Below are 22,645 nucleotides of genomic sequence, written 5' to 3' on the forward strand. Positions count from 1 at the left end.
CTTTGGAAGGAGTCATAGTCTTTGAGACTATGTTACTAATAAGGGAGAGTAAGAGAGGAGGTAGGCCATGGTATCTCCTTCCATTATCAAAGTCTTAGTTTATGGTAGCCCTACCTCATAAAAGTAGCATCTTCTAGATCACAAAAGTTAAAACAAACATGCCAAATAATCAACTTTGTGAGCCCAAAAAAACATCATGTTGAAATTATGAGGGAAAAATATGACAAGGCTTTTGTATAAGAGAGACATGGAGTCTAAAGTTAGAGGAACTTAGTAGACTAGAAAACGTTTTGCTTTAATTTTAGACTCAAGTGTGTTAAAATTTTGATTCTTTACTAAAATTTTGACGCTAAAGTTAACATTTCTTGACATTAAGGCTAACACACACACACACACAAAGGTGTGCTACTATACTAGTGACTTGATGTCTTTCAATCATTTTATCCATTACAATTGCAATGCTAATACTCAATTTAATAAAAATGACATATGGAAAAAGTTACTTTGACTTTCTACAATCCAATGCTTCATGAAAGTTGAGAGAGTTGGTTAATCTCAATTTACTTCTTTTGCACACTATGATGCTTTCCTACTTGTCCCTTTTATAATCGTTCTTGTTTCGTTGCATGATAACTTCTAGCTTTCCAAACAAACGCTGTTGAGAACCCAACCAAATAGAGAGGTTAGATTAGTACTTTTTTTGGCCCGCAACACTAGCATGACAACTAAGTAATATGCATAAAAATAATAAATAAATATGAGTCCAATGGGGTTGTAGCTCAAGTAATTTGAGCATTTGGTGGTGCACATGGGTGTTTGAGTTCAAACATTGGTACATCCCTCCATGCATCTTACAAAGTTCATGTCTTCTCAAAGGAAAAAAAGGGAGAGACTCATGAGATAAGTTGTTAAGTGAAGTGTTTCTTGGGTAAAGGGGCCTATCTAGTGACATTTAAAGGTTCCCCATTGGAGCTTCTTTTTATTTAGGTGAATGATACTATGTTAGAATTTATACACCATCATTTTACACTAGAACCAAAGATTTGAAACATTTTAATCGCTCTATGAAGCACACATACTTATAAACCCAAGGGTTCAAAAAGAAGTGACAATGAGGGGCCAATACAATGATCATGATGCATTTTTAAAAGGTTTTACTAAAATCATAGTAAAAAATGTAAGCAGCTCAATTGATTGGCTCACATATGACTTGTATTCAATATCTAGAACATTGTACCATAACTTAAAGTACCTAAAATCGATGCATCTTTTTTACAAAATTGTCACTAAATAGTGGTGGGGTGTGTGTTTTGCATTTTGGGGGGGTCGCTTTACAGCCCCTTTACCCTATTACAAAGAGAAACATTCCACTTGGTATCAGAGGATAGAACATCGTCCCAAGTCTTATGCTTGAAGAGACTCATGCCAACAAACATGATCTTTCATTTAGGATGTCAATTCTATGATGATACTAGATGGAAGTGCCTTGACCCCACATGACCAAAGGCTGATGACAACCAGATCATGAGGTTATTGACATCAGCAAGGACCTTCATGATGGTACGGTCTACACATGGTCTCTATGAAGACACTTGGCAAACAGCTTACACTAGAATTCAAGCAATAATATTCAAATCAATAGAACTATTCTCTTGATGCTCCTCACCAAATTCAGTGATGCATAAGCACCCAACCATTTTTTGCTTTGTAATAAGAAGGATCATGCATACAAAGAGGGAAAAGGGTAAATGCAGCCACACCAGAGTCAGAATCGACTGCATCAATAACTATTATTGCTGTTGTTAAAAAAGGGAACCCTGTTTCTTCCATCTTGAAAAGCCACAATTACCTTCCAGATTTTCCAACTACCGTCTTAATTGATCATGGTAGCTTGAAAAATCTAGTATTGGACCATTTTGTGGAGGCATCAGTTGCCTACTCTGTTGTGTATGATAATCAGTTTTGTCCTGCACTTTGCACCTGCACGTTGTGCTCTATTTTGGGACATTATTTTGTGGCTAAGGCACCACAATGCTGTTGATAGCCTTATGCAGTTTGTCTGTCTGTGATGGACTTGGGTTTACGTCTGGACTTCAGCAAGTAGTGCTTTCCTGTGAGCATAATTATCTGACATGTCATTCATATTAGTATGGTCTCTTTGAAATTCCATATCTATTGTAGGTGTTTGAAACTAGGGTTCATACATCATCTCCACATGAGCCAACTCAAAGTCAATGTGGACTCTGTTGCCTTTTGTTGGGCACGGGAACTTGTCTTCAATATCCCCCCTAACATTGCATGTCCAGTCCATGTTCTAGCACTTCTTTGGTGTTCTAGTCAATCGTGACTGCATAAGAGCATCTTCTAAACACATAAAGTCTAAATATCTGTCAGTTATTTTTCTCACTCGAGGAAATGCTAAGAAATGACCACTTTTATTGTGACCCACTTGGACACATAACAATAGGAAATGGGGTTGATGTCTACACATGCTCCAATGCATGATGGTGTAATCAACATGTTTAGGAACAAAACATATGGAGATTGCTAAGGCGGTCTGCAGGCCCCTTGAGCTTGTTGGACTTGTGCCATGCAAGACACTGATGTCTTGATAAGGTCATCCTTGTAGCAGGGCCTCTTCCCCTTCAATGCTCCTCTCTTCCTTAGGAGAGTTTCCGGGCTGTCTATGTCAAGATTGAGGCTTCTCTTTGTAGTGTGTTTCATATGTCCATAAAAGGTTTGTTTATCACCCCAAGTTCGGAGTAAATGGAGGCATCACTAAGTTATTCCCCCTCCTCCAAACCTTTCATGAATACATGTAATGCTTGAATCTCTCATTTTCTCCTCCTTGACATCATGCATGATAAGCTCCTTGTGTTCATGCCTGCATCTGGAGTTTACAAACCCAAATTACTTAGTTGGTGCGTTTTTTAGGGGGGAGAGAGAGAGAGAGAGAGAGAGAGAGAGAGAGAGAGAGAGAGTCATTTATGTCTGCCAAATTTCAAAGTGATCCATCAAACTAAAACGGTGATTACAATTGATCCATAGTATGTCTCCTCATGGATAAAAGAAACAGCAAAAAAGCAAACTTATATTGGTGTATAAGAGCTCATGGCTTTACTATTATGTAAAATATTTGGCATAAGGCTAAAATGAAGGGATCTCAACACATCCATGATGGCATCTCCTGAGGTGAAGCTTTCCGAGAATGTTCGCCAATGATGGAACCATATCCTCAAGGTAATCTCGAGAGCGACACCTAGAGCTAGGGTGGTGGAGCCTCTTGTTATAGCAATCTACATATTCTGGGTGCGAGAGTGTTTATTATGGATGTAGGAACCACAACCAGTGTGCATTCCATTTTCGTGCTTGCCCACTGCATTTATGGTGCCTCCTATTGCTAGCATACTAGTTATTTATGATGTATTATTTCAGTTTATTTACAGGCTGATGTATCATTTTAGCCAATTTATAGGCTACTGCTCCTCTGCTGCTAGTCAATCATTAGATACTCATACAGCACACCTGCTTCCTGGTGGAGATAGAGGGAGTCTATTGCACTTTGCTGCTTACACTCAGCCTGTGCTGTTATACTGCTCTTGAGCCTTTGGTACACGGATTCTATTTCCCAAGTCTATTCTCTTTGGGTTCTTGTGTTCTTTTCTGTTCTGTGCATTCATTGCAGTTCCATGTTGCCCCACACTTTTCTCAAATGGTATCAAAGCTTGTGTTGCTTGGTTCTGGTGCTGCCTCCTGTTATTAACTGCTGTTTTCAGGTCTGTTCAGGTGTTGACTGCTCTAGATTTTTGTGTTTGCTGCTATCTTGTTCTGGGCAGGTCCAGGCGGCAGTATAGACAGCTGGGTGGCAGTTTTTCAGCCCTAGGCAGCCTATTGCAGCCCATGTTTTTTGCTTCCAACCCTGCATTTTGCATCCACCTGAGTTTTTCCTAGATTTGCTGCCACTTTGTCTTCTACAACCGACACTTTGCTGTTTTGCAGTTATTTTCAACTTTTTTTCATAGATTTGACGTCTATTAGTTTGTAGCCAGTTTTGTATTTTCAGCCTGAACATACTTAGAGAAAGGAGTACAAATGCCAATTGGATGTCCAAGGATGTAACACATCCCTCTTTATGAATGATTGTTGTCCTCAGCAATATCCTAAAGGATGAAGTGGGAAAAACCACTCTTCAATGAACGTACCGACTCCCAAGTAGCCTTTGCTACCAAGCAGTTTTTCCACTTCACCAAATACTCCGGATAAATGATCTGATGGGATTTTGTTTATTCCTAAGGCCAAGAGCCAATTTGGGTTCGAGTGGAACATATTGTGCAATATCCTCAAGATGCAAGACTTCCTCAATTAGAACAATCTGTTTATCTTGTCCCAATCATTCTTTCAAACAACTAACATGGAACCTAGGGTGAACTCGGATTTCCAAAGGTAAATCCAACTTGTAAATGCTACTTATCTTCTTAGTAATTTGGAAAGAACCAAAATACCTCAAAGACAATTTATAGCACTTGATAGTAGTCATTGAATTAGAGTCCTTTGGGGCTTTACGGTAAACCCACATACCCTCCTGGAGCTCTCGAGGAGTATGATGTTGGTTAGTGTATAGCATGGCTCTTGCATATTGTGTAGAAAGTCAACCACAGTCTATATTTTCATCCCCTTCAGCATGGCAATTGCTGGACATGACAATCGAGTTTCTAGTTCTTGGAAAACCGTTTAACGAAAATGGCCAGTGAGCTTAGGGTCCACATCACTAACTATTTCGTTGGGCAAACCATAAAGTTTGTAAGGATGTTTAACAAAGAGACCAACTAACTCATAGTTTTTCACGGTTGTCTTTGTAAGAATAAATCGAGCCATTTTCGTCAAGTAGTTGACCGCAACTCTAATTGCCTCATAACCTTGATTTGTAAGGGGCAATCCTACTACAAAATCCATAGAAATGCTAGTCCATTTTCTATCGAGAATTGCTAAAGGATGCAACATCCCCGCTCATTTGTGCCATTCAGATTTATTAAGCTAACATTGTAAGTACTCATGCATAAACGCAATCATAATTTTCTTTGTGGTGAATAGAAGTAACAAGTAACCTAGTCATTCATCATTGTCTCTCTCTCATACAAAGCCACTTATGGGCAAGCCTCTATGGGCGTACATACAAGCATCATTTGCTATTCTCAATACCCCCCCTCAAATGATGAGTTCCTACCCTTGTTGGCTTTTGGCCCCCCCTGCATGTAAACATGGACCAAGAGACTAGCTCTTTGGCAACCTAGTCAAGTTAAGGCTTGAAACTTTACATTCTTGGTAGGGTTTTTACATCCACTATGGGAAACAAGATCCACTATGGGAAGTCATTTTGTTGGTTGTAGCAGTGGAAAATATTTTCTTCATCTTTTTGTTGCTTCTTTGGCAACCTTTGACATTCTTTTTGGTTCTTTGCTCCAATCTTTGATCTTCTTTGTCTTCTTGGACAATGCTTGTAGCACTTCCTCCTAGTTGTGAACCCTTGTGATTTAATGAATTCCAAGAAATTGCATTTCGAACTGGCAATCGATCGAATACTAGCCATGCTTCAAGAAGGGAGTCACACTTAATATACATATCCAACAATGAGTTGCCCAAAAGTGTATCATCAGCCAAAAGGCCTCTTTCTGAAGCTTTTTGGATTATCAAGCCATGTATTTCCCAGCTTGTTTCTAAGTCTCTTAGGCTTGGACAAGCTTTTAGACAGAGAAGGGATGTAACTGTGTCACAAGCACACCCTTCAATTGCATTTGCCTATAACAATTCAAGACTCCCTTGTCAAACCCACGTTGAGCGTTCCCTTGAATTATTACATTCCAATAATTTGCATTCTTAAATGATACTTCAGTCAAAAACCTGACGTGCTTCTGCATGTGATGCACATTTCCATACATCTCCACCAGTGCACTCCTCTTATAAGGTTCTGTTCCCAAGCCCCTTTGGACATTTTTGCAATGTATGCCAGAAAGCTTGGCTGCATTTTGCAGCCTAGAGCACACATTCAACAGGAGGATATAAGTGTACCTTGAGGGTTGCATGATATCCTCATTCTGCATTCATTGGTAGGGCTGGAGGGCATAATGAGGTCTTCTCTCCTCAGAGTAGCCTAAGATGATGAAGATCCAAGAGTGCTTGGGCTCCTATAGTCCGCTAGCAATGGGACCAAGTGGTTGCCAGGATGGAATGACAGTCCAAGCTCCAACGACCTTGCGAGATGGGAATCCTTCATGGACCTACACTGCTGTAGCATCAAGTCCCCCCTTCCGTGACCAGAGAAGCAGGCACCTCTGCCTCCTACATGGGCTAACACAGGGAGCAGCCCGCATCCCTTTGTCTGACACAGAAGAGGGGATGGGAATGATCGATCCTTCGACAGGCTACCCATCCCTCCTCTCGATGCATCATCATCATTCAATCGAACGCTTGCTCTCTTCTAAAGAGACTAGTTTCATATTTGCTTGTCTCCTCAGATGAAGAATAAGCCTAAGGTATGGATATGGCAGAGGGCCTTAAGGTAGGTTCAACTCCTACTATCCATTCATAAGTAAAACAGGGCTAAAGAAGGACTCTACTAAAATAAAAAATAGAAAGGATTTAAAGTATGTAGAGAAGAAGTAAGATACATCCACTAGCTATCTAGCTCAGCCATGGCTTTGATACCATGTTGAGAAACACGGACCTAGAACTAGATCGGCTATGGTGCAAGTCAAACACACAATACATTATCAGAATGACGAATTGTAACTCAAGTGAATTAGGTTCCAAGATAGATTAGCTTGGGCTCATAAACACAATCTTGAGTGACTCAAATTGATAGTATCATCTTTTCCTCACTGTGCTTTTGGGATTCAGGGCATCTCTTCCTAGAGCATTCATCATTGTCTCTCTCTCATACAAAGCCACTTATGGGCAAGCCTCTATGGGCGTACATACAAGCATCATTTGCTATTCTCAACACCTCTAGTGCTAGAATTGTGGCATGGCATAGAGGCCATGGTCCCTCAGCTCCTGAAACTTGGCCTGGACGCATTCACTCTAGGGTTGCATGGTCCATAAAAGCCTGTGTGAGCCTAGTATCATCAACTCTCCTCATGGAGAATTTGGGCCCAAAGAAGGTGACACCAAGGAAACATAGGATGACACTTGCTCCACCACATTGCCCAGGGAGATGAACTGCAGAGCTGAAGTGGCGATCCAACTAGCTAAGTCATTAAAGATCGTGATCTTGGTCTTCCCTAGGTTCATCATGGAGATGCCTTTTTGTGTAGACAATATGTAGGGCATCAAGATAATGCTATAGTCCCTCCAAAGAATCTCATATCAGCACAATGAGATTTGCGTATAGCTCGATTGAGATCAAGACTCTGGCAAGTGGTGCCCTTGCTCCTCTGATCCTATCTATAAAATCAGGATCAAGATTCTAACCTGGTGCTGCAGAGGTAGAATCCTTTGCAGCCATGTTGATACCCTAGTGCCCTTGGAAGGGTTGTCATAATAGATTCCAAGTTTGTGTGTTGTCCTCAGCCTGCAACAGTTCCATTTTGGTTGGCAGTATGTCACCAAGCTTCTAGACCATTGCCTGCCTGTTTATGGCCTTTCCAGCTATGTTCATCAGTAAAACCTGTGTTTGGACTGGTCAATTCAGCCTGCTGTTGCATTTGGTCTCATGTTAACCTTTGTTTTTGAATTCATTTGTTCAGCAGTGAGGGTTGTCCTTGATTGCATTTCGACCAGCAGAACCAATCTGTGTTTACAGGGCAAGACTTCATGTTCTTGCTCATGTGCTGGATTGCATGATGATCTGGTCTTTTATGCTTAGTTCCTTCAACATGGTCTAGCTGTGGTCCACTCCAGAAGCTCAGTTTCAGCCAAGAGCTGCAGAGAAACAATCACTTCTAGAGCATTCTTTTACACAAAACAGTGTTCTCAGTCTGAGCTCAACCTGTGTGTCTATTGGTTGCATAAAATTTCTACATTTCCTCATATTCATCATTCTATGGAAGGTCAATGGAATTCTATTGTTGCTTTACTTGATAGACCTTCAAGTCTACGAGGGATGTAACTAAAACCTCCAGAAGAGTTAAAAAATATGTCAAAGAAATGCGTACAGGAGTCTTTCTTGGCAAAAGAATCAGTACGTTTACTCCAACAGACTGTACAACAGGCCTGATATTTCTGATTGCAGAGCCAACACATTACAAATGTGCTATTTGTTGGCTGTGTTTCATTGTTAGGCAAGGACTGAACATCTGTGGATTCTGCTAGAACACCAACCTTAAAACTTTCTCTATCAATTGAAACACACTTGCACAGGGTGATAGCTGTAACTGTTGCAGCACGGGGCTTATTATTCAGCAGAGCCAGTTCACCAAAATAATCGCCGTGCTTGTACTTCATTAGCACTTTACCTCCTTTTGTAGCTTCTGCCTCTCCCTGATGCATGAAACATTCAATGAAGTGAAAAACTGCACTGCTTGAAGCACAAATTTCAGAATCTGATTGAGTTTCTGTTCAACACAATCATTTGTCAATATAACCAATTTATGGTTGTCCTGGCAAATATCACCTCTTCAAGAAGGTAGAGTTTGTCTCCTGTCTGGCCTTCAGTCAAAATCTTTTGACCACTCTCAAAATATTCAGTTTCTACAACATCAGCTATTGCAGACCTCTCATACTTGTCGAGTGTCTGAAGGCACAAGAAGAGAAGTTAAACTACTAGTGTCATTGTAGATGCTGTACAAAAACTAAACCTAAAACTTGTTTCTTTCAAGTGAATCATTAGGAATCTTTTCATTCTTTAATGGAACTTTGGGAATTTGATTTACATTACTGTCACTAGGCCAATCGCTAACCTTCAGAAGAGGTACATCCTCTAAGAATTTTTCATGGAGTTTTCTCTTGCCACTTGTTGTGTGCAGCAATATAGTTTGGAAAGTCACACGGTCCATGGCCCACAGTGTGCAGTGGGTGCTAGCCTATAAAACAAAATTTCAGACTCCAGGTCAGATGCCTAATAAATTTGCATGGTCATAAGACGCGAAAAGGGACATCTCTTAGAGGAATACATTGATCATTAAGATATGCCATATTTATAAGCCATCAGAACATTAGATAAGACTTCTACCTTTACTGTTGCAGCTCGAGGGGCATTGTACAGAAGTGCAAGCTCCCCAAAAGCATCACCAGGAGAGCATTGTTTCACCATCTCTGGCTCCACATTTCCTGGCTGCAGCCTCCATATCTCGCAAATACCTTCCTGTCTCGAAACATCAAAATCATTGAGTCAACAAACAGTTATGTTTATGGAAATTGGAATCCTCAACATTATCTTATAGCTCAGCATACAACCTCCAGAAGATAAAAGCAATCACCAGGGTCACCCTGTTTGATTATGACTTCACCTGGTTTATACTTAACCTCCTCTACTGCATCAATGACCTGATTAAGATACATAGTGCTTCGATAAGTCAGAGCGAACAGGCTATCTTAACAGACACTAAGCAAGACATTATTTTGCAAGCAAGGATTGTGATTTAGTTTGACAGTCTACAACTCAGACATATAAATATAATACCAGACCATACAGTTTTTGTCTGCTCTTTGTCCAAAGTTTTAAACAGGTAATTCTTTTTCAAAGAGATTTGAAGCCGCTGCTTAGCATCTTCACTCTTTGATACCACCTGAAAAATGAATGAATGGAGTGGTATTTGAGAGAGATGGGTCTTGAAAGCAGAAGAGCAAGTATGTGAAAGGTATTCAGCCAGATGGCTGACAGATCTTGCCTTTGGAGTAAATGTTTCTAGTTGACTAGTAACCTCTGCACACACAGCAGACCTACGCTGTAAAACTGTTTTCTGTCTTTGAAGAGCCTGTTTCTCGTCAATTACTGAACTACTCTTTTCCTTTTTGAAACTTTTCATAAAAGTGGCCACCTTTGAGGCAAAACCTCGATTTCCACTATGAACAGACATATCTCTTTCTATTGTTTCAATTTTAGCTGCCAAAACCTGAAAGAGTTTTCAGTAGCTAAAAGCCAAAAATGGCACCTTCCTCCCTCTCAGGTAGCTGATCTCCACAGCTCATGATTCAGGAGATATGACTCAGATTATACTTGAGTAGTTAAAGCAAATAATCTCTCTCAAGCATAGAACACTAAAAGTAATATTCTATATCCCTTGTAACTCAGCAATAATGACAAAACAGCAACATCATGCACTATCAAAAGAAAAGAAACTAGAACATTCACCCTTGATATCTCTCCATCAGAATATATATTGTAATTTGATTGAAAGTAGATAACAGAGGACAACAAGGAGTTCCCTGAATCAATATTTTATGCACTGTGTGAACGTGAAAACAAAGCTTACAAAACTAACTTACTTGTGCCTCCTGAATTTAAGATAGAACATCGTGATTCTAAATCTTTAGAAGTCAAATCCAAAGGACTGACAAGTTGACTTGCACAATAAACTTATCAACACAAACCAGCAGTTTTCAAGCTTCTTGAAAAACACACTTTGGAAATCAAGTAATGTTTAAGCCAAAACTTTAAAAAGTGTCCGGCCTCCTCTATTCAAAGATCCTGTCCGCTAGAAACAATATTGTTGATGTCATCGTACAAGTTTGGTCTGCAATTTGAGGTCCTCCACTTTTCACTAGGAAAGAATTTGTAAGCTTAGAAGTGAATTTAACTTCATGATTGCTATTTAATCTTCAAGACAAGAGAATGTGGTTGTAATACACAGTAAACTAGAGTATACAATAGAATATTGCATGCCATATCAAGCTTGTGATGTAGAATGGCAGCCAAAATTTTATTTAAGGTTTGTTTAACATCTCCTGAAGCAATTAATGAGTTTATCTGCCCTACAAACACATGTTATCTTTACATTGCATTGTTGCAGTTAGGACCCAAAGTACAAAGTAAGAGCACCTGCATTGTTGCACACTATACTTAAGTATTAAATTGATCAAATCCGACAAACAGATGTTTTCATCAAGAATGATAATGCATGTAAAGTGAAGTCTTGGATACAAAGAATTATTTTGAGCTTCACACACATTGAAAGATAACTCTGACCACATGTGGGCAGTACTGCAAAAACTCAATCTCTGACCCACATACACAGGTTCTTCACCCCCTGAGACAATCTTTTGGGCTTGCAATTTTGATTTGTATCCTCAATAAAGGAGTAAAAATCGGTAGTGAGCTCCCTTCCATTATGATATAATGGAGGAGAGAACTTTCACAAATAAGACCTTAGATAGTTGGGACATTTTGTTCAGTGTAAACACAGCTCTGACTTCTTGCAATTCACACATTTTTCTTGCCAGTACCAGATCAGGAAACTTTCAACCAACCCTTGAGAGAGAAAAATACTTGGCCCATTCTGGAAGCTTTTTAGAAAGCCATTCGCCCACAAAAGAGAGATCAAACACGCATAGGATTTTGCGGCTCCCATCTGTCAGGCTTTGCCTGCTTGTTTGTTATCAGCAAGAACAATTTAGACATTATATAATGGTGTCTACAGTTACTCCCTCCGAAACATACTCGGTAAGTAACGTACCAAAGTCTAGTGAGACTAACCGAAGTAAATGATTGCAAACATTCTCTGAAGTCAAAAGAAGTTCATAAACTAATCTGAGCAAGGGTTTTACCATGCGCGATCATTTTTCTCAATTTCAATGTTGTACCTGCTCATATCATCCTGTGCTTGTAATCTGTATGGCTGTGCAGAGACCATAAATAGTGTTACCAGTAGTTCATTTAACAAGCTGAATCTTGCTTCAAGATATAGGGAGGCAAATACAAAGGTCCTGGAGATACAGAAAGTCTATGTCTAGATGAAAAATTGCCTTTTAAAGGAGATAGCAATGTTCCGACAAGATAAGGCCTTTATCTGCTGAGGTAAAGCAAACTGTGTCAAAACCCACCTCTTTCTCTGCATCTGACATGCTATGCCATGTCTGGGCAAGTAGCTTGCTTATCTCACCAAACCCAAAATGAGGATTTGCAGCCGTTAACCTTGGGCGCTCCTTCATGCTGAAGAAGATAAAGGAATTGCGAGGACGGCAGGAGTCCCCAATTGCAAAAGGACACTGATGTCTCCGACCACGTTTATGTCGGCTCCTTTTAAGGCTTTGGGCTGATTCATTTGCTTCATGTAATTGCAAACTCTTCCCATCTCCACTACTCATGGCTTCAAGATACAAAGTGGGGTCTCTTTGGCTAGCCAATCTTAGGTCTTGTGAAGATGGTATTTTTTTCTGACTCTTGCTACTACTATCCTTACAATATTCAGAGAAAGGACTGGTTTTCATGCTACTGCCGTTCTTAGAAGCATTTGAAAGTGAACTTGTTTCTCTTTTTCTTTTGCTTGATGTCCTGCTTGGTCGCTTGGGTGTCCCACTGATTTGTGACAGCCTGCATCTGGAGGTTGATGTTATGGTGCTTTTTGTATCACTCAAAGGTGAAGACCCAGCAAGTGAGGATTGCGTCGTAAAAGGTGGGATTAAGGCGCTTTTAGCATCAACAGACTGCAAACTCACTTTGGGGCCATTGCTAGAAATAGGTCCAACTGGGACAACACAACTTTTGTCATCTGTATATGACAACTGTGATGAGGATTCTGTACTTCTCGCTCCAAAAAAGGATGAAGATAGCATGCTCATAATGGAGTCTGCATTTTTCTCTGCAGAATAGGATGATGATGGCAAGCTTGTACAATAGACTGGAGATGCTCGTACATGTGCCACCTTTGACTCAAGTTTCTCATTCGATACAGGTATAACATTCTTCTCATCAAGGTCATCCAATTCAGGTACAGCCATTTTCATGTCCAGGACGTCGAATTTAGGCACAGCTGCGTTCTTATACGATTTATCAAGTTTAGGTACAGTCTTCTTGTCTGGGACAACTAATTCTACTACAGGCTTCTTCTCATCAACGTCCTCCAATTTAACTACCACCAGCTTCTTGTCCTGGACATGTAAGTCTGGCCTGGTCTTCTCGTTATCATCCAATTGATGTGCATCTTTTTTCTTAGGATCTGGGTCACCCATCCTATCCAGATCCTTCTTCTTACTCTTATCAAGGACATGTAAAAGTGGCACGTTCTTTTTCTCATTCACCTCGTTTTGTGATAATAACAGGCTTCTGTTCCCATTGTGCAGTAAAGGCATAACCTCCTTCTCATCCATCCTATCCACAGAGGAGGATCGTAGGGCCAAGTAGGGACACTTGTAGGTGTAATTCTCCTCAGAAGTATCAGGGATAAGGCCTATCAAATCCAAACCTGAAAGTTCTCCTAAATCACAGTCCCACTGCAATGATAGCTCACCTTCAACATAATATGTGGCAGTGCTTGCACCATCATCCATAACTGCTTTACATGCAACAAGACATGGAAGGCCGTGCGCACAATTTGGCCACAGTAGTCACACAATGGCATGGAAAGATCAGGAGTCACACACACACACACACACACACACACACACACACTCTCTCTCTCTCTCTCTCTCTCTCTCTCTCTCTCTCTCTCACATTTTGGAGACGGCATCTAACCTGCAGATGGAGACTGTGATGGTGAAGTCGAGAATTGCAGACTCGGAAAATTTGGTCATCCTCGCGTTGTCGCAGTAGCGAGAATCGTTGCAACCATGGCCATGGAAGCTTGCTGGCTGGCTGGCCGGCGGCCCGCACTGGCCTGAAGGTGGCGACGATGAGTTGTGCCTCTTCGCATTTTGTCCCATGTTTTCAGAATTTTGGTTGCAATACGATTTGGGCAAGCCTTTGGCCCAATTCACACCGGCGCGGATGGCCTTCCAAAATACAGCATTTGCCAGAAGGTGTCCAATGTTCACGATAGAATTGAGGTTTTAATATAAAAATAAATTGTAAGACAAAACTGGAAAATTCCTCCCAAATGTTTTTTTGGAATGTGCAGATTGTATTAATGATAATAAGTATAACCTTATATGAAGAAGATCAAGCTCTCAAGAGCTTTGGAGCTTATTAATGACAATCTTCCACCCAGGTCCATTGATTTTGACCTTCAACGAGGAAATAATCTAGATACAAAATTTCCCAAAGTGTTATGATCTATCCATGGCCTATGTCTAGAAAGCAAGGCACTCCTACCCTCCAAAATTTTACTGATAGCAACTCCCCTAACTAACTACCAAGCCTCAAAAACCAAAGATGACATTCTACCCTTCTAACCAGTAGAGGCATCTTCCAGTTCACCATATCATGTAGTTGAGCCGTGGAAAACCAATCTAGTAGCTTTTTCCAGATCATATGAGGGCACCTACAAGCCCAAGATAAGTGCAAGATATTCTCTTCAAAGCCCTCACAGAAGGGGCAATGCATATTCACAAGTTTCCATCTACCATCTTCTCCCATGTTGGTGACTTGTTCATTAACAACCTCCATAGAATTAGATTAATCCTCTGAAATGGAGTAGCATTCCAAGATGCTTTCACCAATGCATATTCACGGGTTTCCATCTACCATCTTCTCCCATGTTGGCAACTTATTCTTTAACAACCTCCATAGAATTAGATTAATCCTTTGAAATGGTGTGGCATTCCAAGATGCTTTCACCAATGCTTTAAATTTGCCCAAAGGAAAGGTTTGATTATACTTAAGCCAATAATTGTGAGCTTTGGAAGCCCAATCTTTAGATGCTACACCTAGCAATGATTTCATAGACTTCATTGATGCTAAAGTGAGACTAGTAGAACTTAACCTTCCTCCCAAGGGACGAAGGGCAAACATATTTTATTTTGGAAAATATAATCACTAGCTAGACTTTTTCTTTTTGACAGAGCTAAAATTTGCAAGCCACTTCATCAAGGGGTTGGGGGGGTTCCAATGCATGGTTTTGATGCTCCATAAATCAATCCATGAGACAATCCCTTTGCAATAAAGGGGGAAAGTTTTCTTAGGAAAAATAGGGATTAGCCCTCAAATGTGGCAATAGGAATAAACCATACTGACATCCTAAGAGAGGAGTCTCCACGATCAGTTGGCGACCACTTCAAAAGAGATAGTGGTTTTCTCCAAGCCTCCACAATGAGCTGCGCGATATCAAAGTGTCTAATTTTAATTTTTTTCTTCCACAACTAATAGTCTATGTATGCAAGGCAAACCTAGCCAAGCCTTGTTTTTAACTGGGGCTGATCCAATCCAATGATGGAGAATCATTGCCCATGTTTGCAATGAAGCTTTAATTTTTTGCAACCATTTCACACTAAAATTTATTGCTCTCTCATGAAGGGACATAATCCCAAGACCTCCGTCTTCTTTTCTAGATGAAAGTTGTTGCCAAGAGATGAAGTGCCAGCTTTGATGATCCAATGTCTGCCACAAAAACTTTTTGAATATATTTTCCAACTAAACCCTGACTAATTGAGCAAATGGAAAAACCTTAGCTATAAACACAATGTAAGACTAAAGAACATGCCTCACCACGAGCTTGCCAAAGAATGTAGTTGGTAGATTTTCCTAATAAGTCAACTTCTAAGCTATCTTTTGAAGCAATCAAAGAAAGTGTTGCCTTAGTAAAACTCCTAATCCAATGGGGCAACCTAAATGTCTGATAACTTTGCCCCAACTGATATCTTTCAAACCTAGAGATTCCAGAATCCCAAGGCCATCATTGTAGGAAATCCTTAACACTTTCGTCTTCTCCTTGCTACCTCTCAAATCAGACACTTTAGCAAATGAGTCATAGTCCTTAAACAAACCTCTAATTCTTGATTCATCTTCTTCTATAATATTGCATTATCATATATGAACATCTAACCTAAAAAAAGGTTCCATTTGGCAAGGGAAGTCCTTTGATCTATTTAGCAGCAACCTATAAGTCTAGATTGCAAAGATGGGAGTCAAAAACCACCATGAATAGAAACAAAGCCAAGGGGCATCCTTGATGAATAGATATCACTAAAGACAATGACTCCTTGAGATAACCATTGGTGCTAATTTTGGCTGAGGCATTTTTAAACAAAAGAGCTAACCATCTTGCAAAATATTCCACCAAAATGTCTGAATTTATCATCACAAAGTCCTTGTTGCAGGCCAAGGCATAATCCAAAGAAAAGATTAGGTTGAGAATGGGTTCATGAGTATTACCTATATGTAACATATACTACTTATATTGATGGTATTACAATTGAGAGATTTAGTAAACCTATCTCCTATCCTACTCGACAAGTGCAAGATCCTCCCAAGCTTAAGTCTTTTATTTTCCTCTTGTAAAGGCTCTAAGATTTAAATATCTCTTTTTTTGCAAGGTGGTGCAAACTTAATGCTCATGTGCTAGATAGGTTGGAGTTGTTCGAAGTACCAAAATCTCTCTCTCTCTAATGTTAATTGTATTAATTACCAAAATGCAAATTCAAAAGTACAAAATGGTTGCAAGAACAAAAGTCTATATGATCGATAAGGGAACTAGAGAAACAATAATTTGATAAGAATACAAATCCTATCGATGAAGAATATTTGCTAGCTCAATGATGTCAAATTGCCAATGAAGAAGGCCTCTCAAATGGACAATGTAGATTTGTGCTCCAAAAGTAGAATAAAAAAAGAATGCATTCTACATAGTTCATATGTGCCGAATCTTTTGAAAGTCAAGAGATCTTTTCAATATTCTTTTTGGCACCCAATATATTTACATTCATCTTCTTAATGTTCCTTTAGTTCATTCACATTTTTCTTTGAGCTTCTTTCTCTGCAAGTTCATTATTTTTATGGCATCCACAAGGTGCCCTTCTCATTTAATAAACTCTTACACCATAGGAAGCAGATGGAAATTGGGAGCCCTAAACCTTTACAATAAATTATTGGGTTATGATATTTCAAAAAATTAGACTTCATGCTACCGGAGTCGCTTCTGCGACTGGATCACCAGCACCGAAAACCGTTTACATCGGATGGTTCGGTGTCTTAATGATTCCTACCCTGTTAACCGCAACCTCTGTATTTATCATTATGCAAAAACCCAATCCTTCGGAGACATTAGCATCCCTACTAACGGACATCATAGACCAAAAATTTATTGCCATTAGATAGAAAAGAAATCAATGCCAATGCATTTCTTCACATGTTATCCAAAAGAAGTAGAAACCATTCGAGATATGAAATGTCAAGAGTGTAGAGGAAGAGGAAGAGCACTAGCCAACATTCCCACATGAAGACTTTGTATTTAAAGGGAGATTAGCTAGCCCACCATCACCATAGTTTTCCATTAAGTGATACTTTTATAAAGACCCCAAGTATGGTTTCCCTTTTAAGCCATCCAATCATTATCGCATATAAGCATGTGGTATATCTAATTAGCATGCGCTACCCAAATACAACTGGCCATTAAGCATCCACTCTTGCCAAGGGATGTGCTTGTTTAAAGGGGTCAAAGGATGCAAAACATGCAAGGAAATTGAAATGGTATCTAATAGATCATGATAGCCTCTAAAACCATTAAAGCCTTGGCAAACTAATCTAAAAGACACAACAACAATACTTGTAGGTAGGAATGCATCAACAAAAGTGATAGCCCCAGTTGTGCCATTCTATTCAATGTTGGTCTCTATTGTTGTCTTCCTTTTCATGAAAAAACAAGCTTTGAAACAACCATCAATTTTGCTCTTATGGAGTTTGCTTGCTCACAATCAAGAGGGGGTTGCCAAGTAGATTAGGCAAGCACCAATCTCTAAGAATGTACCAAATGATTCAAGAGTCTAGAAGATTTAAGATGAACAAGCAGTACAACATTAGTTGCATGCCACCATGAAGCCAAAATCTTGGTGTTTCCATCCTTAATACCTTGGTCTTCAAGGAAAAACCTGGCAATCAAAGGCAAGAGTTTTTGTCCCTCCCAAAAGCCTAAAATAGAGAGCAATAAAGAGTGATCATATGTGTTTCTAGATGCAAAACAACCCCACCTCCCATTCTTTTCAAAGTGCATATGTGATTCTAGGAGATCCAAAAAATGCTAATAATGTAGAATCCTTCCAGAATAGAGATCATTGGTACCATATTAGTATGAACAACTTTCAAACATACATAGAAGGGAGGCCTGTGATTTCCATTATACAAACTTTTATGTAATGCATGTGGATATCCAAACAAGCAATTGCTTAGCTAAGATCCCAAAGGATAGCCCAAATGCTCACAAATTATTCATTTTGGAATCACCTCACATTACCAACCCAAGGCTTTGAGATCGTTTTCTATGCAACTAATAAGGGCTGATTTGGAGGCATTAATGCAAAACCTTGAAGCAAGAGCAAACAAGTCCCATGTTTCCATTGCTCTCCAAATATTATCATGATTAGCCTTCAAAAACATAAGAGTGCCATTGGTCAAGCTTGGCCAACCAATTGTTCCATTCAAGGAAGAGAGAGACCAACCACCTCCCCATTAGCTATCAAGTTGAAAAACATTGCCATAATGGGATGAGTGGCTAGAGCAAAGAATAGAGGACTCAAAGGATAGCCTTTTTTAATAGATCGATGAAGAGGAAAAGGTTCTATGACTCCACCATTGAGAAAAATTGTGGAAGAAAAGTCCATAAAGATAATATAAGTTAGAGCATACATATAGCTGAGCCAACAAGGACCATTCCAAACGATCAAAAGCTTTTCCTAGATCCAACTAAACCATCACCAATTCTTGATTTGTACAATATGCATAATTTATCCCCATTTGGACATTCAAGATATTACAAAGAATATTCCTTCCTTTGATAAATTCATATTGTGCCAGATGCATAATGTCACAAAGGTACTCGTGCAATCTATTAGCCAAGACATTCATGAAGATCTTGTACACACCACCCATCAAGGAATTTGGTCTCTAATGCTTCAGTGTAGAAGGGGATAGTACATTGGGTATCAATTTAATGGCACCCTCCTTCCAAGAGTCTATCATCATTTTAATGGCACCCTCCTTCCAAGAGGCTATCATCATTATTTTCATTTGAACCTACTGGCATGGAGTAGTCAAAGGCATGGCCAATTGACTTGCATGTCTCTCAAAGGACTCATTAATGAGACTATCCCACCTAGAACTCTTGGCTTTAGTCAAGTGCAACAAAACTTCCATCACCTCATCTTGTGATATCTTTGTGCATCTAATTGTTTAGCTATATCTAGCAAAACTAGATCTTTAACCCCAACTCAAACAACAAAGAATGGGTTGTACTTGAAATAGATGACTAGGACCCCAATCAAATACATAAATTAATCACTACACATATGCACAATAGCTTGAGGATCTAAAACCATTTCAAATGTAGAATTTCTCAATCTGACCACATTTGCCCTAGCAAAGGAAGTATGTAAACCATGACAAAGTTTATGGGACTAGCAATTACTATCTTGTAATCCCTCTAATAACACATCAATTCAAGCCTATTACTAAGATCTCATTTGAAAATTATCAATGAGCTGTGATAGACTTGTAGAGGTAGAAAGCAAGATGTGGTCTTGCAATAGCAAGTCCACTAGAAGAGAATGTACCAAGGCTAGGAGTTTATCTGTAGGCTACAATGTTTGGTTGTGGAGTGTAGCATGATGTATTCCATATTGCCTAGCCACCTTTTTCACATTAGACACCAATAGATTAAGAGATGTAGCCCCTTGAGATAGGAGATACAATGTAATTTGATTCAATAACTATCTCATATAGCCTTCAAATATTTCATGTCAAAGGTAAGATGAATTAAAATGTAATGGCAAATTATTTAGAAAGCATCAAAATGGATGAATAGGATGCTTTAGCATCTCAAAAACCAAAGGGAAGTGATCAGAAAGCACATAGCTTTCCAAGACCTAAATTTCCAAAATCTTTGGCAAAAAGGGATCATTATGCATGACATTACATGTAATCCAAAGAGCTCCAAGTTTCTAATGAAAAATACAACCATTAATCAAATGGAGATAACCAAGACCATAGATTTTATTTCAACACCACCGATGCAAATGCATTCCAATCTTGGGATTCATGCCCATCCATCAAGCTATGCATTGCGCTAGACTGAGATGGATCCAAACACATATTAAAGCTCCCCATGATAAGACCATGCATTCCAAGAGAGATGCATGATTGCAATAGCTAGCATAATTTAGGATGAGTAGAGAAACTATTGGAAGTATACACACCAGCCTACCATAGCACTTCATCACAAGTAATCTCAACAACAAGAAATCTACCCAATACATCACTCTTAGTCAACACAAGTTCAAACTTCTCATGGACAATTAGGAACACACTAAAGTGAGTTTTGATTGGAACACTGCCATAAAAGAGCTTGAAACAATGCCAATGCAAGTGTGGGAGCTTTTGCTCAACCGCCAAGACCCACAGACCGCTTATTGTTCCAAGCGTTCCAAGCGACCTCTAATGGCTATCTCTCACCTAGCCGATGCGCCGTCGATCCTACGAGTGTAGTGAGCTTACCTTAGTGCCGATACGAGTTTCCTCCTCTCTCCCACACACCGATAGCTCCACGATCCTAGATGCTAACTCAAGCATCCTCAAGCCTCCTCCACCTCCAAGCTCCATCCTCCATAGCCGCACGCGCAAGAAGAGAGAAGGGAAGAGAAGAATAGAAGAGGAGATGGTGAAGAGCTTCACCCTCTTAATCCCTCACTCTCACACACACTCACTCCCTCACACTCTCACACTCCCTCTCTCAAGAGCACACACAAGCAAGGAGGTGAGAAGGAGAGAAGAAGAAGAAGACTCCTTTTGCCACACACCAAAGAACGACCTCTTATTCACTTTTTGAACTTTATATATACAAACCCTAAAATCCCATGGGCACCCATCCCTTTTTTACATGATCGGCCATTGTGGAAAGGTCCTTTTTCCATTTTCGTTTTTTAGCCTTGTGCCTCTAGCCTACACCCATTTAATATTTTACAATTGGCATAGGAGGGAGCCTGGCGCTCTTTTACAAGAATTTTCAGAGTTTTTTGAGGCGCATTTTCTTTTAAGGTTGCGCTTTTTGCCCCAGTTCATCTTTAGAGGCCGCCTGCGTGTCTTTGCTCTTTTTCCATCTTTCTTTTGCTTTTTCCTCTATTTTTCCGCCATCTCGACTTGGGGTTAACATTACCCCCCTCCTAGACGGGTGCCAGTCCCATGGCACTTTGGCGTGGGTGTAAGGGTGAGGGCCACATGTAGACTTAGATGCTTGTGGAAGCTCAAGAATGATGTTCGTCGGAGCAGCTCACTGGATTGCATGGGTGGATGAGGGCCTCCGAAGTTGGTGGTTGGGCATTTTGGGTATACCTGAAGAAGAAGGTGCGGTGCTCTATCTAAGGGGAGTGCTCTCCTCAACGTGTTGGTGCAGTGTGTTGGTGCTAGTGGAATGGGGGAGTGGGTCTAACCATAGGCGAGCCCGGGTGATGTCCCACACTTGAGGACCCCATTTGTGCCAAGGGGGTGTGGTGCCAGTGGCTTAGGGTGACAGGTCTAACCATAGGTGAGTGTTACCTCTCTAGGTGTGTCCTGCCATTGATGTGCCCTAAGTGTGACGTGGGGGATCAAAAAGGGCTAGGGGATTAGGAGCAGAGCCGGTCGATCGAAGCCACCGGACATGCCTAACTTAAGGACCCCTAGATACAATGATCGTACGTTTCTTTGCTTTGTTTCTTTTTTTTTTTGGCTACATTTAGGGGTAGTATTACATCAGGAGCAGAACATCCAAGTTTAATTTTCATCGTTGGAATGAGGGAGGGAGGGCAGGCGGATGGATTTGCATAAAAATTGGTGGCTCTGCATGTACCCTTTCAGGTTCATGCGGACGTGGAGAGAGGTGGTGGATAGGAAGGGGTGATTGCACCTAGTGAATTGGCTGTCGCTCATATCCTATAGGAGAGTTAGGCAAAATGAAGGTAGTAGGCTAGCCCTCATCATTAAGCGGGTCATAGTGCAGCTATCAATAGCATTAGGATCAAAAAAGAGGGGAGGCAAGCCATTTTCTTGCGGTGCTGGTTTAAGTAGGAGCTTAAGGAGCCTAAGGTAATTATAGGTGGTTATGAAAGCGGGATCTGGACAAGAGGAGAACTCAGCGAGGAAGCGCATCATGGAGGCGGGTAGGCTTTCTAGATCAAAAAGTAGAGCGTCCTCAAAGGAGGTGGCGTTGGAATTGTAGATGACAGGGAAGTCATACCTCCCATGGAGGGTGGCGACAAAATCCACGCCTACCCTACGGGGATATGCCATGAATGTGGGGTCGTTCCACTCATAGGGTAGGGTGTTACAAAATGCCATCTAGGCGAGCATGTTGGTATTACATATTCGCCTTCTCCAAAGGGGTTGGCAATCGTAGCCCCTTACTATGTGTGGCACTTCGTATACTTTGTCTTGCCAAAATTCGGCCTCCTTCGTGCCCCACAAAGTGGGGGTCCTTGCCTTGTCCTCCAGCCATCTTTGGTCTCTAGTCGCTGCCAGCCGCGATCACCTCCTCCATCACTTTGATCGGCAAGACCCTTCTCAGGCTATCAGGCATGAGGAAGCTGAAAGAGAAAGGGTCCTTTTCGCTTTCTTGCCGTTCCCAGACCACTAGCTCTGCGTGGAATTGCGGTGGGA

At 40.5% G+C, this 22,645-nt stretch overlaps 1 protein-coding gene across 1 annotated transcript; it reads right to left on the reverse strand.

The window, feature by feature from the left end:
* Nucleotides 1-312: 312 nt before the first annotated feature.
* On the reverse strand, nt 313-13,832 carry LOC148033973 (uncharacterized). The gene is made up of 9 exons (XM_087681956.1): nt 13,607-13,832; nt 11,977-13,424; nt 9,627-9,722; nt 9,391-9,480; nt 9,167-9,298; nt 8,895-9,017; nt 8,609-8,728; nt 8,317-8,475; nt 313-655 (listed from the first exon to the last, which is right to left on the reverse strand). Exons 2-9 carry the CDS (start codon nt 13,420-13,422, stop codon nt 590-592), a joined length of 2,232 nt encoding a protein of 743 aa, XP_087538082.1. The 5' UTR covers nt 13,423-13,424; nt 13,607-13,832; the 3' UTR covers nt 313-589.
* Nucleotides 13,833-22,645: the final 8,813 nt, after the last annotated feature.

The sequence above is a fragment of the Lygodium microphyllum genome, chromosome 7 (genome assembly GCF_053477565.2).
Source record: "Lygodium microphyllum isolate KBCC chromosome 7, Lygodium_microphyllum_v1.1.10, whole genome shotgun sequence".
NCBI lineage: Eukaryota > Viridiplantae > Streptophyta > Polypodiopsida > Schizaeales > Lygodiaceae > Lygodium > Lygodium microphyllum.

Bases quoted from the DNA above. Each gene is read 5' to 3' on its own strand.
- LOC148033973 (XM_087681956.1), bottom strand. From the start codon at position 13,422: ATGGATGATGGTGCAAGCACTGCCACATATTATGTTGAAGGTGAGCTA. The intron at 9,299-9,390 runs GTTGTATGCTGA...GTTTCGAGACAG, and splicing joins ATTGCTTTTATCTTCTGGAG to GAAGGTATTTGCGAGATATG. The intron at 8,729-8,894 runs GTTAGCGATTGG...TTGTGCCTTCAG, and splicing joins AGGATGTACCTCTTCTGAAG to ACACTCGACAAGTATGAGAG.